The sequence below is a fragment of the Varanus komodoensis genome, unplaced genomic scaffold (genome assembly GCF_004798865.1).
Source record: "Varanus komodoensis strain SLA01 unplaced genomic scaffold, ASM479886v1 scaffold29_1, whole genome shotgun sequence".
NCBI classification, from domain to species: domain Eukaryota; kingdom Metazoa; phylum Chordata; class Lepidosauria; order Squamata; family Varanidae; genus Varanus; species Varanus komodoensis.
In genome coordinates this window covers 983215-1001288 of record NW_025335759.1, presented here as the reverse complement: position 1 = coordinate 1001288, position 18074 = coordinate 983215, and the positions used below count along the sequence as shown (strand labels likewise).

The 18074-nt window shown below is 55.6% G+C and overlaps 1 protein-coding gene across 1 annotated transcript in view; it reads left to right on the top strand.

Moving 5' to 3' along the window:
- The window catches only part of ARHGAP33 (Rho GTPase activating protein 33), a 34177-nt gene extending 16322 nt beyond the window's left edge, over positions 1-17855 (top strand). Inside the window, 13 exon segments of the mRNA XM_044435264.1 lie at positions 2322-2424; positions 3413-3557; positions 6878-6960; positions 7109-7216; positions 8255-8400; positions 10628-10817; positions 11081-11226; positions 12798-12872; positions 13571-14016; positions 14018-14132; positions 15188-15546; positions 15962-16861; positions 16863-17855. Coding sequence (XP_044291199.1) covers positions 2322-2424; positions 3413-3557; positions 6878-6960; positions 7109-7216; positions 8255-8400; positions 10628-10817; positions 11081-11226; positions 12798-12872; positions 13571-14016; positions 14018-14132; positions 15188-15546; positions 15962-16861; positions 16863-17099 — 3053 coding nt within the window. The 3' untranslated portion in view covers positions 17100-17855.
- Positions 17856-18074: the final 219 nt, after the last annotated feature.

The following is an 18074-nucleotide window of genomic DNA, read 5'->3' as shown; positions in this document are numbered from 1 at the left end:
AGTCGTAGCAGGCCTGTTGGGTAGGTTAGACCCAGAGGCTGGGTTCAGACAGCACAATAACCCACACTCCAGAATTGAGTATGGGTTGCAAGTGGGTTATTGAAAACTGTGGGTTAACCAGAACAGCACACAGTTAACAGCCTAACAACAAAGCATGGGTTTTCTGCAGTGAACAAACCATGGTTCGTTAGCCAGCTTGCTTCAGACAGCATGACAACCCATGATTCAACAACAACTGACACTCAGCCCTGTCATGTTGTATGTACCTAGACATCGACAGGTTTCACACAACATCGTAAGCCACTGTGGCTTACTGGGGTCAGAGAAGATGACAAGCTGCCCTTGGCTTGCGATGCCGTTCCCTGAACTCAGGGAGCACGAATGCTGCCAACCCGCTCAGTGAGCTTTATGAGTAAGCGGGAACTTGAACATGGCCCTCCCCAGTCCCAGTCCAGGACACCATGCTGGCTTTCATGCATAGCGGTGCAGGTGGGGGAAGTGGCTCATCCCGTGGAGGGGTCCTGCAGCACCATGTCTGCAGGAAGGCAGCTCTGTGAAATGCAGACCTCTCTCCAGGCAGTGGCGCACTCGCTGCGCGGCAGGAATGGAAACGAGCAAAACAGGGGAGCCATGCATGTATTGCATTGTTCTCCGTGAAAGGAATGACTTTGACCGAGCTTAGAATGGGCATCCGTGGGCTCATTTGGTGGAGTCTGTTGTAGCAGCAGCCAGGAGAGCAGGTGGGGAAGGCAGAGGGAGAGGGAGAGGGAGTGCAGATCCTGGGGCTTGTGTATCTCTAATGGGAGAGCAGCTGGTTTTTGCCACTTGTAACTTTGGTGACTTCTCTGAGATCAGTGTGGATATCTTTAGCCTTCTGTTACACCTTCAAGGGAGAAATTGTGCCCAATTCCAGGCAAAATAGGTGACGAGGTGCCTGCTCTATAAGCAGATGACATGGCACACAGTCTAAGTGTTATTAAAATCTATTTTTAGTCAAAATCCTGGGTGCTCAGTGCTCACAGTGAACAAAATAGAATGCCGAGGGGATTTTAAAGGCTTGTGGGAGTGTTAGGTAAGCCCAGCAATGCCCCAAAGCTTTAGGAGAAAGCAGCTGTGAGTCACAGAGCCTGATTAACCAAGCTTGGAGAAAGTTTCTCCGTCCAGCCTAAGGAACGAAAGCGATCACAGGCCAGCTTGGCTCAACTGTCTCTGCTGTCCAGCTGTTTCCCTATCCACTTTGGGTTTTGCTGAGATGTCTCAGGTATTCCTTCCAGATGCTACAATCTGAGCAGGTTGTGGTGAAGCAGGTGGGTGAGCTTGCCTGGCAGTGAGTGAGTGAGAAAGGACCATGGGTGGACAGGCCAAAGGGCCTATTGAGGGTGAAGGTGAGCAAGCAAAAAGTCCCTGTTCTTCAAGAAGCCACAAGGATCCTAAAATTGGGGAGGGCAAGTCATGCAAGTCATTTCTTTCCATGTTTTTGAACTGTGTAATTAGATCCAGTTAGGGTTCAAGCTCTCATAATTCTTTTTAAAACAAATATTATTTGTATTAGACCATTAGGCTTCTATCCTACTCTGTCAACCAATGGAAGAATACTCTTTGCTTGACATGTGCTCAGATTGTTCATGCACGATAAGGTTGTTTGCTGTGCCAAAAATAGTTCTATGCCACCTTAAGCAAAGCCCTGCTAAGGTGGCTTACATTACAAAATTCCATGAAATAAGTTTACATATAATCATCAAAGGTACAGACACCAGGAATTAAAAAAAATCCAGCTCAGGCAGTATTAAAATCTGAAACATGATTGCAGCTGAAACACAAGACCAGCCGAAGAAAACACCCAACGAAGGGCCAAGAGAAAAGAGATCATCTTCAGGGTATTCCTGAAAGCTTGCAACGGTGGGGCCAACAGACAGCAACTCAGATGGTCACCCTTTCCAGTGGGGCCACTGTGAAAAAGGCCATCATTTTTTTACTGGCCACCTTTATTTATTTTACATTATGCTATTTTAAGCTTTGATATCCCATTCATTAGCATGGAGCTCTCAGAACAGTCATACAATAAAACTCTAGCAAAACAGGATATAATAGCCACAGTCAATCCGTCTATTAATCAAATGAAACAAACAGCAAAACCAAAAGCACAACGGTTTGGACTTCTGAAGCTTTCTGGCTCACTGTTTTCATCCCTTTGTTCCTTTCAGAGACTACTTTTAAAAACTGCATGCTCAACATGTTCACAGTGATAGCCAGTAACCCTGGGCTGCTCTTACGGGGTTGTGGCCAGGATTACCGAGATCATGTATTTATTGTCTTGCCAGTCCCACAGGTGCTGCGCTGCTGCTCCGATTTCATTGAGAAGCACGGCATTGTGGATGGCATCTACCGCCTCTCCGGGGTCTCCTCCAACATCCAGCGCTTGCGGTGAGCCCTGGTGGAGAGTGGGGGTGGCGGAGGGGCCTCGTTTATTGCAAAGGGCCTTACGAAGGGCGGTGACCTATTCAGGCGTGGCAGGAGGGCCAGCACAGGGCACTTTGCTTGCAGAGGTGAAGGGCAAGGTGGCACCTCCTCCCACTGCTTCTACAAGAGCCAGCCGGGCTGGCAGCTGAATCCTTCTGCGACAAGGGCCTTGAGCAGCATCCTCCACTGCACCTTGCAGCAGGCGGCTTATGCCGCGGATGCAGGGCAAGCCGTGTGGCCCAAAACTCGCTCCTCCAGGCACCTTGCCACTGTCTGCAGGTGCTGCTGCCGGTAGGGACTGCCTTGCTTAGCCTAATGGCAGGGCTGGCCCTGTGTGGCAGGCAGCACGAAGGAGGGAGGGTGCAGGAGAGCCTCCTGGGAAAGGGATCAGGTGGACAAAGGCAGTGAAGCCTGCTCCCTGGACTGCGAGAGGAGCCAGGAGCGGGCAGACGAAGCTGGACCATCCCACAGCCAGGGAAAGGGTGGTTCCAGCTTGGGGGGCCCAGGGCTGCTGTGTGTGGTGGGGGGCAGGGGGACAGTCAATCCATCCAGGGCCTGAGAACGCTCCATCAGGCCTGGAAAGGGGGCTTCAGAGAGCCACAGGGAGCAGCTGCCCACAGCATCAAGGGCTGTTCTGGCCTCGGCTGCTCTTGTGCTGCACCACTTCGGCTGTTTTCTGCCAGTGCGGCTTGCGGCAGGTTTGGGAGCTGGGATGAGAGAAAACGGCTCAACCCACCCCAGCCCAGCACCCTCTGCATGCCTTGGACTCCGGCTCCCAGCAGGCTCCAGCCAGCTTGTACAGAATCCATTCCCATCTGCACTTTATATTACTTAGAGATGCAAGGGGCTGCCTTACACCCCCCAGCGAGGAAAAAGGCAATATGGCTGGGAGATTGGTGCAAGGTGTGCTGCTTGGTGTTATGTTCCCCTCCTCCTCCCTCCCTGCCTCCAGGCATGAGTTTGACAGCGAGCGGGTACCTGAGCTGTCCAAAGACGTCTATCTGCAAGACATCCACTCGGTCAGTTCTCTCTGCAAACTGTACTTCCGGGAGCTGCCGAACCCACTGCTCACCTACCAGCTCTACAACAAGTTTGCTGTAAGTCTGGTGACAGCCAGGGAAAGTTCCCCCTTCTGCTCCAGATGACCAAACTGCCTCTCTGTGAACTATTCCGCAGGAGACTTTCATTGTGCATTCATGATTCCTCACTCAGTGTAGTTTGCAAGCGCTTTGCAGTGTTGTCATCCTCCAGGGCCTGTCCCATGTTTTGCAATGTTTTCCCTGGCTTTATTTATTCATTTATTTTTAGATTGGGGAAGGTCCGGTAATATCTAAGAATTGCATCATGAAACCCTTGTGTAGTTCCTTAGTTCCACAGTGCCACTTAGTGGCTATATGATGGAACATACAGAAAGAAAGAGAAGCGCATGCGCACTCTAGGAAAAAACACGCAAAGGAGCTGTTCTTAATCCTGCAAAGAGTTGAAAGCAGAAACCTTGATAAAGTGGCAGGTTAAAAGCCTCATGTAGAAAAGCTCCACGTCACTCGTGTTTCGGTGCAACAGCAGCTCTACCTCTTGTGCCCTCTCTGCCGGTTCATCAGGAGAGGAAATGTATCTTCTGAGCAAAATTCTCTAGCATGTTTGTGTGAAGACTTTTATAAGGGAGCTTTTCACATGATTCTTTGAGCCTGAATTAGTTCTATTAAAAACAAATCTATTAAGGATGAAATCCTGGGCTTGTTTAAATTGAAAAAAAGGGCTGCACATCCCAGCTTCCCCCAGAATGGTGCTCTAAATGATTAAAAGAGAGAAAAAAAGCAGATCATCCAACCATAATGTACCATTGCACAGTAAAGTATCAAACAAGTAAAAAACCTGTAAGAGTCTAAATAATATTTGGCTAAAAAAACACTTTGCAGCATGAAATAATCAGTGACAAAATAGGAGTTCCCCTTCCCAGCATAGGAGACAGGAAGATGTCCTGAAAGACAGTGTCTTGGCCAGGTGGCCGAGATGGTGTCTCCGTGGCTGGGCAATCCTTGCCTTTTGTATTCTGCCCTCATCCCCATCCCTGCGCTGGCAGAGGAACCCAGCACAGCTGGACTGCAGGGTGGCCGTACTCCTGTTCTGAGCAGTGTCATTGTCAAGGCCACACATGACCTCCCGAATCCATTCGACCAACGGATGCCCAGCCTGGGCTCCGTCACCTGCCTAGCGCCAAGCACTTTTCCGCATGTGTTCCGGTGATGCAGAACCGCAGCTACAGGGGGCTCAAGCCCATCGAGAGAGTTGGCCCGGGGTGGGCACGAACCAGCCCCCTGTGCTCACATTCCCAGGCTGAGCAACGGGAGTGGGAGTTGCAGAACAAAAGGAAAGAGGAGGCTGAGCAGCGGAGTGCAATTACATCGCCCGCCAACGCCAGCTCCATCACCGGTGTGGCACTTCCTTCACTTCCTCCTCCTTTTGTCTTACCTGCTCTTTGTGCAGTGTGCTATTTTAAGCTCCCACAACTCTGGCTCTCCCTTCCCCTTTTCTCCTCCCCTTCCCTTTCTTTTTAGTGTGTTGTATTTGCATTTGGGACAGCTTGAGAGGCATCACCCAGCCAAGAACAATGATGAGGGAAAAGCCGCCCGCCGGTGAGGGCTGGAGCATCTTGAGGGTGGGGAACATGTCAAACGCCTCACTGGAGCGTTATCCCCCTCGTGTGAATTCGTAATTTTTGCTTTAGAGTCTGCCCTAAGTCCAGCTCTAGCTCCTAAACATCTAGGAGCCATGCTGGCTGGGGATGATGGGATTTTTAGACCCTCACAGCTGGTGGGGACTGCTCTGGGAAAGGCTGCTCTGCTCTTCGTACATGTGCAAATGGGGGTGGGGGGGAAGCATTGTTTCTGATCGCCCACTAAGAGGTGAACTTGCTCCTGGCCTTCCAGCCAAAGAACACAAGGCCCTCGCCCTTATTTTTAAGTTTCATTAAGAGCTATTTTACTACGATTTAACACAGCTAGGATGCAGTCCCATGAACTGCTCCTTACTGCTCAGATGTCCCGAACTTGGAGGCTTCTGAGTTGTGGATGCTCTTTTCATGCTGTCTAGGGAGGGCCCTGCAGAGCAGGAGAGATCGAGGCAGGAAGAGACTCGGAGTGGCGCATTTGTTGGCCCTTCGGCCTCATCCCTCCCTGCTCACCCAAACACTGCCCTCCTCCTCCTCCTCCTCCTCCTCCATGAGATCTCTCTGACCTTGGAGAGGCAGCCAGCACAGGTCTCCATATGCCAACAGAGCGGGGAGAAGGGGCTTGTCCATCATAGCCATCCTGTTGCCTGTACTGGCCGAACGGCTGGTGGGTGGGAGCTGGCTGAAGTCTCACAGAGCAGTTGCGGGGAAAACCAGCATGTTTTCCCTTCCATGTAAAGTCTAATAAAGGGACAAATCGGTTAGGACTAACTTAAATCCCGTTGGTTGCACTAGGGCACCAGTGTGGCAGGAGAAGCCCTGGATCCCCCCAAGCCTTCTTGCGCCCGCGCCCCTTGCCTGCCTGCATTACCACTCTTCCTAGGTACTGAAGGTTGAGGAGCTGTGGGCTCCCCGTCCTCCCAGGGCCCCACGCTCTGTTATGTCAGCGGCCGCCCCAGGGCCCGAAGCGTTGTCTGTGGGGCAGTGGCACCAAAGACTGAGCACAGCCCATTTTCCTCCTGTGTTTCTTGCTGCCCTTTCAAGGCCTTCCACCAAGGCTACAGGGAAGTTCTTTCCGGCTATTTATCTGCTCCCTGTTCAGCTCTGCCCTAGCCCTTCCCTGACTCTTAACATAGCAGATGCTCCTTCCTGCATACTAGCTGGTGCCTGGTGGCTCAGCCACGTTGGTTGGGCAGGAAGCTGCAGGAAGAAGAGCTGCAGAGGAAGGCTCTCGTCAGTGCTTCAGGCGAACTTCCCTGCTGCCTGCCGCTCTCTCCATTGGCTCAGCACAAAGCGACGGATTGATTGCGTCCTGTCTTCGCTCTTGCCTCCGAATTCCCACACCACCACAATCCTTTCTAAAATCCCGGAGAGATTCTCACTCCTCCACTACTTTTCTGGAGCAGTACATTTTCTTTTTTAGCCCTTGGTGCAGTGGAGCAGTTGCTGCCCTTGTAAGGAAGGCAAATCTCCAGGCACGTGTATTGATAGTTACATTATTCCTTATATTGTCATCGTACGTTTCAGACCACTGTTGGGCAGTATCCGGCATGTCACTGGCACCAATGTAAATTACACTGCCCGAGCGCAAGGATCCTCTCACGCGAAGCCACTCAGTAGCCTTTCCTGGCTAGAAAGCCTATCATGAGGGGTATCGGCTGCAGGGTGGTGTGGAAAAGCTGCAAATCCGTAAAATGGGCTCTGCCTGCTCCACACCTGCCCCCTTCCCCATCCCCCTTCCTGCAGGAGGCTGTATCCGTTCCGGGGAATGAGGAGCGCCTGGTGCGAGTGCACGATGTCATTCAGCAGCTGCCTCCGCCGCACTACCGGTACGCATTGCCAGAGATGTGCCATGATGCCCCGGGCAGGTAGAGAGGCTGGGCAGAGGGTCTTGGGAGGCCGGGGAGCTGGGGCGAAGGCCAGGCAGGCCGGGGACGGGGTGCTCTCCCAGTAGCAGCTTCTCCTCTGTCCCCACAGGACCCTGGAATTCCTGCTGCGGCACCTGGCACGCATGGCTATGCACAGTCAAAACACCAGCATGCACATCCGCAACTTAGCCATCGTTTGGGCACCCAACCTGCTGCGGTGAGATGCCCGGGCTCACGGCCCAGTGCCGCACTCTCCCCCGTGCTCCCCTGTACTTCCCGGATGCTCTGTCTTGCACCCCCCCAGCTCAATGCCGGCCTGTGCTGCCTGTGGAGTCTCCTCCGAGCTGCCCTGGCATTGTTTGTAGGCTAACGCCAGATGCAAGGGATGCCGCCTTTGCTGTAGTCCTGAAGCATACCGCTAGTTTCCCTGGTTCCTTGCTGATATACTCTGGGACAATGGCTTGGTCCTTGTCAGGATCGCTGCGAGGGGTCTGCCCCAGTGGCTTTCTGCCAGAAGCGCCTCCAGCTCAGAGGCTGGCAGTGGTGGCCCCATGGGGCAATTTGAAAAACTCTCCTGGGCACCAGCACAAAATGTCCTCCATGAGAGGCACAGCAAGTTGCAAAGGACAAGTAACCTGCCCCAGAGACTGTGTACAAGGCAGAGGTACTGACCCCCACACACCCAGTAATTCCTCTAAGCCACTGTTTGCAGTGCCAGTGGAAATCGATTTCACAGAAGGCACACTCTGTTTTCTCTCCCTCCCTCTCCTCTGCCAGCTCAGTTCTCCCAGTCTCTCTCTCTCTCACACTCACACACGGGTGCACATACTCCATGTGAGTCGGGGCAGGACACCTTGGTCAGCACCAAGAAAGAAGTCTGGGGGCATGTTGATGGCCCTGGGCGCCATGTTGCCTTCTGCCGCCCTCCTCATCCGAGTCTCCTCCTCCTCTGCTTTGGCTCACATCCATTCCACCCTCTCCCCTGCCCTCGCGCCGGCCCTGCCACTTCCCCACCGCCTCCCCAGAATGCCTCGTCGTTCCCTCCAGCACCAGCCTTGCCCTGCGCCGAGGCCCCGGCCCGTTTCCCTCACAGCCGCAGCCGTACTGTTCCCGGCCCTTCTTCCTGCTCGCCTGCGCTGCCGTGGGGCTGTGCTGCCTCCCCTCTAGGCGTGTCCTCTTGGGGCCCAAGCATGCTTGTTCCACCCCAGGCCTTCCTCCGGCTGCGCAGTGACTTCTGCTCTGCTTTTCACTTCAGGTCAATGGCTCTGGAATCTGTTGCTCAGTGCGGAGCCGATGCCTTCCGGGAGGTCCGTGTTCAATCCCTTGTGGTCGAATTCCTCCTCAACAATGTCCAGGTTCTCTTCAGCGATACTTTCACCTCAGTCGGCAAGGACAGCGCAGGTACCTCACCCAGCTGCAGAATCATCCTCATCCTCATCCTCATCCTCATCCTCATCCTCATCCTCATCCTCATCCCCATCCCCATCCCCATCCCCATCCCCATCCTCATCCTCATCCCCATCCCCATCCTCATCCTCATCCCCATCCCCATCCCCATCCCACATCACATGACATTACATTTCTGTACCGCCCGTAGCCGGTCATTCATCAGGATTTCAACTAGGACCAGCCCTGCTTAGCTTCCAAGATTAGGCAGGTTCAGGCCCTTCAGGCTATCCAAAAGCTATTTGAAATCTGTTCAAAACTCCTCCGTATCTTCGTCACAGAACAACACATTCCAGGGAAGGCCCTTTTCACAGAGCACGTAGTTCAGTTATGGAATTCACTTTCACAGGTGACCAATTTGGATGTCTTCAAAAGGAGATTGGACAAATTCTTGGAGAAGGCGACTCTACGAACACCAGTTGCTGGGAGTCTTCTGCTGCATGAATTTATCTGATTCCTTAAAAAACCATCCGCCTTGGTCCCCATCACTATGTATTGCCTTAGCAAATTTCAGACTTGTATAGCCGTGTTGTGCTGTTTGGTCCATCCTCCTGTCCCTTGTTTGGAAGATCAATCCAAAGAGGGTGCCAGGGGCTTGGACTTCGATGCTGGACAGGACAGGGAGATGCATTCCATAGACCGTGATGCTTTAAATAGATCTGTGTTGGTGCAGCTGTACAGAGGAGGGCTCCGTTTAATCATCCCTGTCTCTTCCGTGCTGCTTCTTTCATCTGGGCCATAACCGCATAGGCAGAGCCTCTAGGCCAGTGGTGGCGAACCTGTGGCACGCATGCCACAGCGGGCACACAGAGCCCTCTCTGTCGGCCTGGGAGCCAAGTCGCCCCTGCGTCACCCAGGGGCCGAGCATCAGGGCCATGCGCATACTCGGAAAGGAGTCGTGGTGCCAGGTGATGTCACAAGTCGCAACACATTAGCTGTGACTTGTCCGAGCTTTCGCACGGCTAGTCAGTGCACTGCCAAGGAGAGAGAGAGAGAGATCGATCTTGGACTGGCTGTGAGTTGTTTTTTCTAAACTAAAACCTCTGTATTCGGGTTGTATTGCAGTGTTGACACTTTGCGATAAATAAGTGGGTTTTGGGTTGCAGTTTGGGCGCTCAGTCTCTAAAAGGTTCGCCATCACTGCTCTAGCCGGTGCTCCAGCAAGCTGTCCAGCTACTCTTCTGCCATGGCATTTGCTAAAGGAAGACCTGCCGGAGAGCCACATCAGCCCAGGAGGCAGCTGGCATGGCCCCTCAGAAACCTGGCCAGGCCATGGTGCCTTGCTTTGAGGGTGTGGGATGGATACCCCAGGAAATCACCTGCTTGGGTGTGTGTGCGCGGTGGGGCTGGTGCAGTGTGGGAGCAGCAGGCATGCCCTCTCACTGCAGGCAGTATGTGAGCCTGAACTGCAGGTGCTGGCATGCTTTTTCAAAGTGGGGCTCTCTTACTGAGGAGCATCAGTTTCTCATGATCCAGCGCCTAGAAATTGTCCCAGGCTTCCGTTTTGCAACAGCAACCGCATCTCTGCTCAGGTTTCTCATGAAGCGTAATGTTATGGAAGACTATTTTAGCTGTTCTCGAAAACATTCATGGAAGTTCATCACAGTTCATCACATTGTTGGGTTGTTTTTGTCGCTGCATTTTTAATAGTGGGCTGCTGTTTTCTTAGTTAACTGGCCTGGGGGCCTTTAAGCAGAAGGGCAGACTATACATTTTTAAGCAAGCAAACAAGTATTTAAGGAGCAGTCACACGGTCTTCACCTACAGAGGAAGCCTGGTTTTGCACGTTGTGTGACGCTGCTGATTCAGCTTTCAGTCTCATTACCTCTGTTATGATTCAGGCCGCCTGTCCCTTTTAAGCCGCAGGTTTACATTCATTATATATGTGCTTCGCCTTCGTAAAAACAGATGCCATAAGACAATGCCAACGTGTTTGAGGCCTTTGAAGGGCAGGAGGGCAGAGGTGTGCTGGCGATGGCACAGGCGAGTCAGAATCTTCACTGCTGACTCTCCCCATTTTCCATAGACCCACACTGCAGATTTGAAGGACTGCTTTTTCCGGGCTCCTCCCAGGATGCCGAGGTGTCGTGTGCATGTGCCTTCTGACCTGGGGGCTACTCTGGCGGGGCAGGCCTGCTTCTTGACTCCTTCTGCACTGTTCACAGCCTGCTTCCTCCAACAGGGCGCTGCTTTCTTCCCCGACCCAAATCCCAGCTGGTCAGCTGCCCTTCCACCCGGTTGCTGTCCTTGGAAGAAGCACAAGCAAGGACCCAGGCCCTGTGCAAGATCTCCAAGCCAGAGGCCAAGCATGGATCCACTGACCTGCAGGGACAAGGGAAATTCTCCGCCGGGTTGGGTTCGCCTGACACCAGGTAATAGAGCATCCCTGGGCGTGGGCTGTAGCGTACCTCTACACAAGATGCCGGGGACAGCGGCTGGGACGCGGCATCCCTTCACTGCCTTGCCTGGGGCTTCTGCTAGCATCTGGCTGCCTGCCGTTGTCTCCTGGACAGGGGGACTAAATGGACCTTGGAGGCAGCTCTTACGTCAAACTGTGTCAGGAAGCCAGGATTGTTCCCTTCCGTTTTGCAGACGGCTGAATTGCCTTGAGCTGATCCGTCTCTCTTATCCATAGGCAAAAGGCGGAAAATAACGGGAGACTGCGGAAGACATCTGGTCCTAGCTGGAAGGCCTTCTTTGCCATTGGCAAAGCACCAGTCACATTCCGCAAGAAGTCGCATCGCCTTGGAGAGCTTCTGAGGCTTGGGGAAGCCCTGCCAGGTGAGAGGACCAATGGGCAGCTGAATGTGCTGCTGCCGGCCGCCCCACTGCCCGTCTCCACGTCCCCGGGAGCTCTCTCGTTGTATGCTGCTGTGTGTGCTCAGGATGCATGCACAAGCCGCAGGAGATTCTACTTTTATCTGTAGCTAAGGAGGGATTTGAACCCTGGACTTCCCATCCCCAGAGGTGGGCAGCCTTTTTCCAGCATTCTCACAAGGACCTGCCAAAAGTTGTGTCCCAAGCACACAACATAACAAAGTGGCTGCTTAGAGCCAGCTTGGAGTGCTGCAGTGGGAAGAGGGAAGGGCAGGGTGGGCTGTTGGCAGTCTGAGGGCCACCTCTGCCTTTCTGCAATACAGACCTCTCACAGGCAATACAGACCTCTCACAGGAGCGATCTGCCTCGTCCCAAGCGGACCTCCCGAGACAGGGCTGGAGGGGGCAGAGCCGGGGAGAGAGAGAGAGAAGCAGAGGCCGTGGCCCTTAGCTTGGTCTCTTGTTCCACCCAGCGCTGACTTGGCCCAATCTGCCACCAGCATCTGTCCTTTGACAGGTTGCCTGCTAAAGAAATGCAGCTCTTGGCAGAAAAAAATGGCCCTGGTGTTCGACTAGAATTTGCTCGCTACACCCAGCTACGAGTATAAGACCTGCCTATGCCATTCTGGGCCTCCTGGGGGAAGGGTTCTTTTCAGTGTAATGATGTGAGAACATGTGCTTGAATTATCTGTGGAGGAAATTTCAGAATTTCCAGTGCATGTTGAACCCTTACTCTTCTTTAGGGAAAATAGCTTAGAAAAATGATTAAAATGAAGCACAGGAAATATTATCACGGTGAGGTGCTTCCCTGCTGGCTGCTTTGCCTTTTCTGTGGTTAATTATAGTTTGAACTGTATTCTGGAATTCAGTTTGCAAATGTCTTAAGCACCTGCTGAGATTCCTGCTGCCTTTGTGGCAGTTCCCCAAAACCATGCTGCATAAATCAGGGTTTTATCTTGAATAAATTATGCAAATAAATCAGATGCACTTTGTATGTGCATATTTGCACAATTTCCTCTGCTTCTTGCAGCCAGGGGGAAGGCAATATGCATGCACAGCACAGAGGTCCTACTGCTGGGCTGAGGGATCTCCTCCAGCACTCGCTATGCATTTCCAAGCTTTGTTCAGCACCCTGAAGGGCCACAAACACGCTTTTGTAAACCCCCAAACCTTGGAGGCCCAGATGCTCAATTCTGCACCAGATACCAAACTCTGTGAAGGTGTTGTGCTACTGCAGAGGTAAACTGGAAACTGAAACCAGTCTCCCAGTAGACATGCCTTTATACCAGCGATAAGCAATCTGGTGCCCCACAGCTGCTTTGGACCACAGTCCCCACAAGCCATAACCATTGCCCATGCTGTTTGAGGAAAATTGACACGTCCAGCTTGGTTGCTTTCTCCTGTTGTATGTATAGATGTATGTCAGTGTTAGGCTGCTGAGGTTGGAGCTTCATGGGCGAGGATTGCGGGGGAGAGTGGAGAAGACCCTATTCAGAGGGTAATAATATCCCAGTCCTCTGCCTTGCCTTGCTGCAGGGGGCCAGGCGGAGACGGTCACCTTGCGGTCAGCCAAGAGTGAAGAGTCCCTGACATCACAGGCTGGCATGACAGGTAACACACTCCATGCATGCAAGAGAGGGTGCTGGGGTGCACATTGGTGACTTTTCCCTGCAAAAAGAGGCTGCACAAACGCACTCTTAGTGTTGCAGCTGACAACCGCCCCCCCCCCCCAGGGCACCGGCAACATCCATCCTTCTGGTGGGCAGAGAGGCTGTCTGTGCACAGACCTACTGCTGGCTTTCCACCCCTCTCAATTAATGGCTTTGACCATCAAACAGATGTGCAAGAAGAGGCCATTGTGGGTGTTCAACTCACGAAGGCCCGGCGGGAACATTTCCCTGCCGGAAGGACCGATGAACAGGTCAGGCGGGTGGTGTGTCCCGCCCAGCATTGCCTGGGAACTCTTTGTAGCTCAGGAATGCCTTTCAAGCACCTGCTGCAGGACTGAGCCAGCTGCTGAGCCCGGGAGCGTTGAGCGCGGGCCCGTTGGCTGAGTGCTGCGCTGTGGAGCTGCAGCCCCCGCAGAGGGGAGGACCAGTGTGGCCAGAAGCCTCTGCAGACGGTGGAGTGTTCGATGCTCCCCTGCGGCACAGGAGCCGCCTGCCAGGGGATCGTTGGCTCTGCAGCTGGAGTGCAAGCAGCCAGTCCGCCAGCCCCAGCAGAGCCGAGCCCTGCTGCCTTTTCCAACTGCTGACTCGTTCTCTCTCTCTCTCTCTCTCTCTCTCCCCCCCTTCTGGATCCTCGGCCAGGCCTCCCCAAGCTGCCCTGCCTGCGACGCCCGCACTCCAGCAGCGATGCCTTCCCCACACTCAAGCCGTGCCGCTCCTGCTCCTCTCTGGGCTCCTCCGAGTCAGGCCGGGGTGAAGGCCTGGCTGCCGGGACGGGGGATGCGGCTGCGCGGCGTCGCTCCTCCTGGCTGGAAGGGGACTCGGAGCTGGACTCGGAGCTGGAGCTGAGCCCCCCCGGCCTCCGGGGCTTGGACTTCGACCCACTGACCTTCCAGTGCAGCCCCCCTGCTCGACAGCCCTCGCTCTCGGACAGCTCTGGCTCGCCGAGCCCCGTGGGGGCCCTCTCGCCGTGCTCTCCCCCCAGCATCGGCAAGGACACGTCGGAGCCGTTGCCGGTCTCTCTGCCGGACAAGGTGCTGGAAATGTTCGCTGGCAGCGAGGCCCGGGGGGTGAACGTGCGGGCCTCCCCCCCCGCACATGATCTCCATGCTGCTGTGTGCCGCAGGCGGGCAGCTCAGCGACAGCTGTGAACGGGAAGTCCGCTGCAAGATCACGCAGGTCAAGGGCAGCATCTCTGCCCACGGTGAGTGCCCCTTCCTTCTGCTTTGCCTTCATTTGCATCTTGGGCCCACCTTCCCCGCCTCCTTGCTTGGTGTTTCCTGGGCCACGCACAAAGAGAGAGGAATCAGGAGTCCCTGCCGGCGGGCTTACGGCAGAGGCGGAGTGCCTGCTTCAGCCCTCGGGCCACATTTTGGAGGAATGGTTGGGGAATGCCTTCCTGGGCCAGGCAGGGCCAGAGCCAAAAGGGCAGGGGCAAAATACCGGCCTATTTTACAGCTAGTCACTAAGTCTTAGAAGAGGCGTCCCAGTCTCTTAGAATGGGGGGAAGAACATGCAGAGCTAGGAAGCGAACTGTCATGGGAAAGGGATGTTGGCTCACAGGCAGGTCTGTTCTGGGTAAATTGGTGGAAAGCATTATTAAAAAAATAAAACAAGCAAATAGAGGGAGCAAATCTGTTGATAAATAATTGAAATGGCTTCTGCAAAAGGCAAGCCATCTCTTGGTCTGATCTAGCATGGCTTGTCCTACATTCTTAAGTGATTATAAGTAAAATTAAACATCTAGTATATGGTGTGTGGGGGGGATTAATTTGAAAATCATCTTGACATATTTTCCAAAGTCCGTCCGTCCGTCCGTCCGTCCGTCCGTCCTCCCTCCCTCCCTCCCTCCCTCCCTCCCTTCAAGTCCCAGTTATAGGTATTACTGGAATCAACAGGATAGCTTTGAAGTTACAAAATTTTAACACTGTTCCTCAGAGTTTGTTTTCAAAAGCAAAATATGTTAATGACCCGTGTCCGTTGCCACGATGTTCTGAGCTGCAGAGATTTTAAAGAAGCTGAGACAGAGAATGAGAATGGCAAGATATTTTTCTGTGTCCCTTGGAAGCACGTCGGCTTGCTGCTAGGGTTCTGCTCCAACCGTACCTAGCATAACTGTTAATCCAGCCCCAAAGCTGGCAGTAAGAAGCAGAGTCCTTCTTTGCTCGTCTTCCTTTCTGGGTGGCTGCTTCACCTTCCCCAACGGTGGGGCCGGTTCTCATCTCTCTTTCCCCGCTCCTTTGCCTTTTCCTTACCCAGGTGCAAAAGTGGAAGCTGCACCCACCTCGCCCGGTGCGCTCTCTGTCCTACGGCACATCCCCCCGCCTCCGCCCCCCAAGAACCCGGCTCGGCTGATGGCGCTGGCGCTGGCCGAGAGCGCCCACCAGGCGGCCCTGCAGCAGAAGCAACAGGCTGGCCACGGGCGGAAGGAGCCCCGGACGCATTTCCGACGCTCCCTGTCGCTGGAGTGCAAGGCGGGAGAGTTGCCGAGCGGAGCGCGGGCGCTCTACTCCATGGTGCGCGCCAGCCCCAAGGCCCCGGGCCCCTTCTCGCTGCAGGGGCAGGCCAGGGGCCGCAGCATAGGAGGCCACTGCCGTGGCCCCCAGGGAGGGACCCAGGTGAGGCCGGGCTGGGGCTGGGCTGAGCCGGCTCTGCCTTTAGGCAGCATGCAGGATGGGCTGGGCCAGAGGCAGGCTTTCCCAGCAAGCAAGGCTGGACTAGAGCACCCATCATCCCCAGCCAGCATGAACATGGGGCCGAGGTGACGGGATTTTGTAGGCCAATGTATCTGGAGGGCACCAGGTGGGGGGTGGTTGATTTGGGAGATGGTGTTTTTGCTCCCATGGCAGGAGGTGGGGAAGGGCAGGGCTGGGTGGGCCACTGCGGCCGCTGCTCCTCTTTCTGTCGCAAAGGGTGGGGTGGGATGTGGGCCTGAATGGGGCGGGAGGGAGCCTGTTGGTCTGCAGGGGTGTGTTTTTGGGCGATCCGAGACCGGTCCCCCGCGTTCACCTCCCGTGCCTTGTCTTTCCACAGGTGCCGCTCTGCCAGGCCTCTCCCTTGGGCAGCTCGGAGTCCTTCTCCCCCTGCCGGAGGGTCCTCGCCGACGTGCCCCAGCGAGAGCCTCAGCCGCACTCCTTCTCCGAGCCCTACCACCTCTCCGCCCCGTCCCCTGCCTCCCCCGCCACCTACGGCTTTCACCACCAGTCGCCTCCGCTCTCGGTCTCCTACCAGCCCTCCCGCCGGCCTCACGACCCCTGCCCGCTCTCCAGCCAGTGCCCCGCCCCGCCCAAGCCCCCTCCGCCACACTTCCCTCTCGTGCCTGGCCACCTGCCCCGCAAAAGCAGGCCGCCTGCCTCCCAGTCCTACCTCCCCGACCATCCCTTACGGCACCACGGCCGCTTCCCAGCCTCCTCCCAGGCGGGGCTCAACGGGACGCCTCCTCCCCAGCTGGAGCACGAGAACCTCTATTACGAGATCGTGGGGGAGCCCCCGGCGTACCCCGGCCTGGCCAGGCCCTGGCCCGCCTGCCCACCCCCGGAGTACCTGGCCACCTTCAACGCTGCCTACGGGGTGTTTGAGCGGCCGTGGCGCCAGCCCGCCCTCCCGCCGGGCCCGTCCGCCCTGCAGCCCATCCTGAAGACCCCCCGAGCGCACTCCCAGCCGACGCCTCCCGCCGCGCCCCGGCAGGAGCCCATCTACGTCAACGTGCCCTTCCCGGAGGCCCCCTCGGTCAGCCCCGCTCCCTCCCCGCCGCCCGAAGCGGCGCACCCCCGCAGCCATTCCGATCCAGGGGCTGCCCAGCCTGTGCCCCACCACTGCAGGCCTCCGTTGCCCCAGAAGCAGAGGCTCGGCTGGGGATGCCCGCCCGCCGGGCAGTACCGCCAGCTCGTGGAGGCTTTGCCGTGCAGCCGTGCCCTGCTGCAGCTCTACCGCCCCCCCCGCGGCTTGCTGGGGCCGCCCCCCCTACGGCCCCGAGCCCATCGTCACCTACGACGGACCCGCGGCGCGCCCTGGGAGCGTGGCCGCAGGCCCTGCCTCCTCCCTGCGGAAGCTGGACGAGTCCCCCCCACAGTACGGCAACGTGGAACGGAGGGAGGGGTCCCCGTCCGGGTGCTACCTGGGACCCAGCTGGACCGTGTACACAGAGGGCCAGACACACAGCTACTGCTGAGCGGCCGCGCCGCAAGAGGGGCTCCTCGGGGCAGGCCTCCGGGCGTCTGGGCCCCTCTCTCCGCCTCTGGGGCCGAGGGCGTTCTGCTGTGGTCCTCTTTGCTGTGGAAAACATGTACACACTGCAGGGAAGGCTCTGCCACACCGGCTGCTGTGCCGGCCGTCTTGAAGACGTCTCCGCAATTGCTCGAGAGCACACGGATCTCTGAAGGCCGCTCTGGGGAGCCGCACGGAGTCCATCACAAGTCGACCGACGTGACCTCACCTGCCGCCCATCGGACTGCATCCCTTCTGCCACGCGGATGCGAGAACTGCTCTGCCGAGTTCATCGCGCACAAAATCCCCCGGTTGTCTCGCGCTCCATGCTGCCCCTGTCCCTCCCTATCGCCACTTCTGCTCCTCCCCTCCTCCTGCATCGCCAACAGTGGATCCCCTGCTCCTCCAAGGAGGGCTTTCCGTTCCAACGGAATGTGTAAAGTCACGTGGTGGACCCCCCCGCCCCCCGGATTACATCACCTGCTAAGGGGATCAGGCTGCTCCTGCTGGCCGTGCGCTGCAGCGTGTGGAGCCGGCACAGTGGGGCACTGTTGACTCACACTGCGTGTGCGTTGCACCTCCGCCTGACACTGCAGGCTCTGGAAGGGGAAGGCAGGGAGGAATGGTGCAGATGGCCACCCCCAAAACATTTATTCCTATGAGTATTTGCAGAAAAGATGAGTTCTAACTTTTTAACCGTTGTTTTAACCCAATTAAAACATTAACCGCCCCCCTCCGCACACACCTTGTTCCTGCTTTCCCAGAGATTCAGCCAATTCCGGGGAGAAAGCACTACTTAAGAATCCTGGTTTCTCATAAATGCACCAAGGGTCGGTAAATCAGGGTTGCTTACTGTAATGCAACCAGGCACACGCGCAGCTTTCCGTTTCCTGGTACAGGACCCGTGCGGTTGGCTTTGGAACTGGGTAGGCTGTGGTAT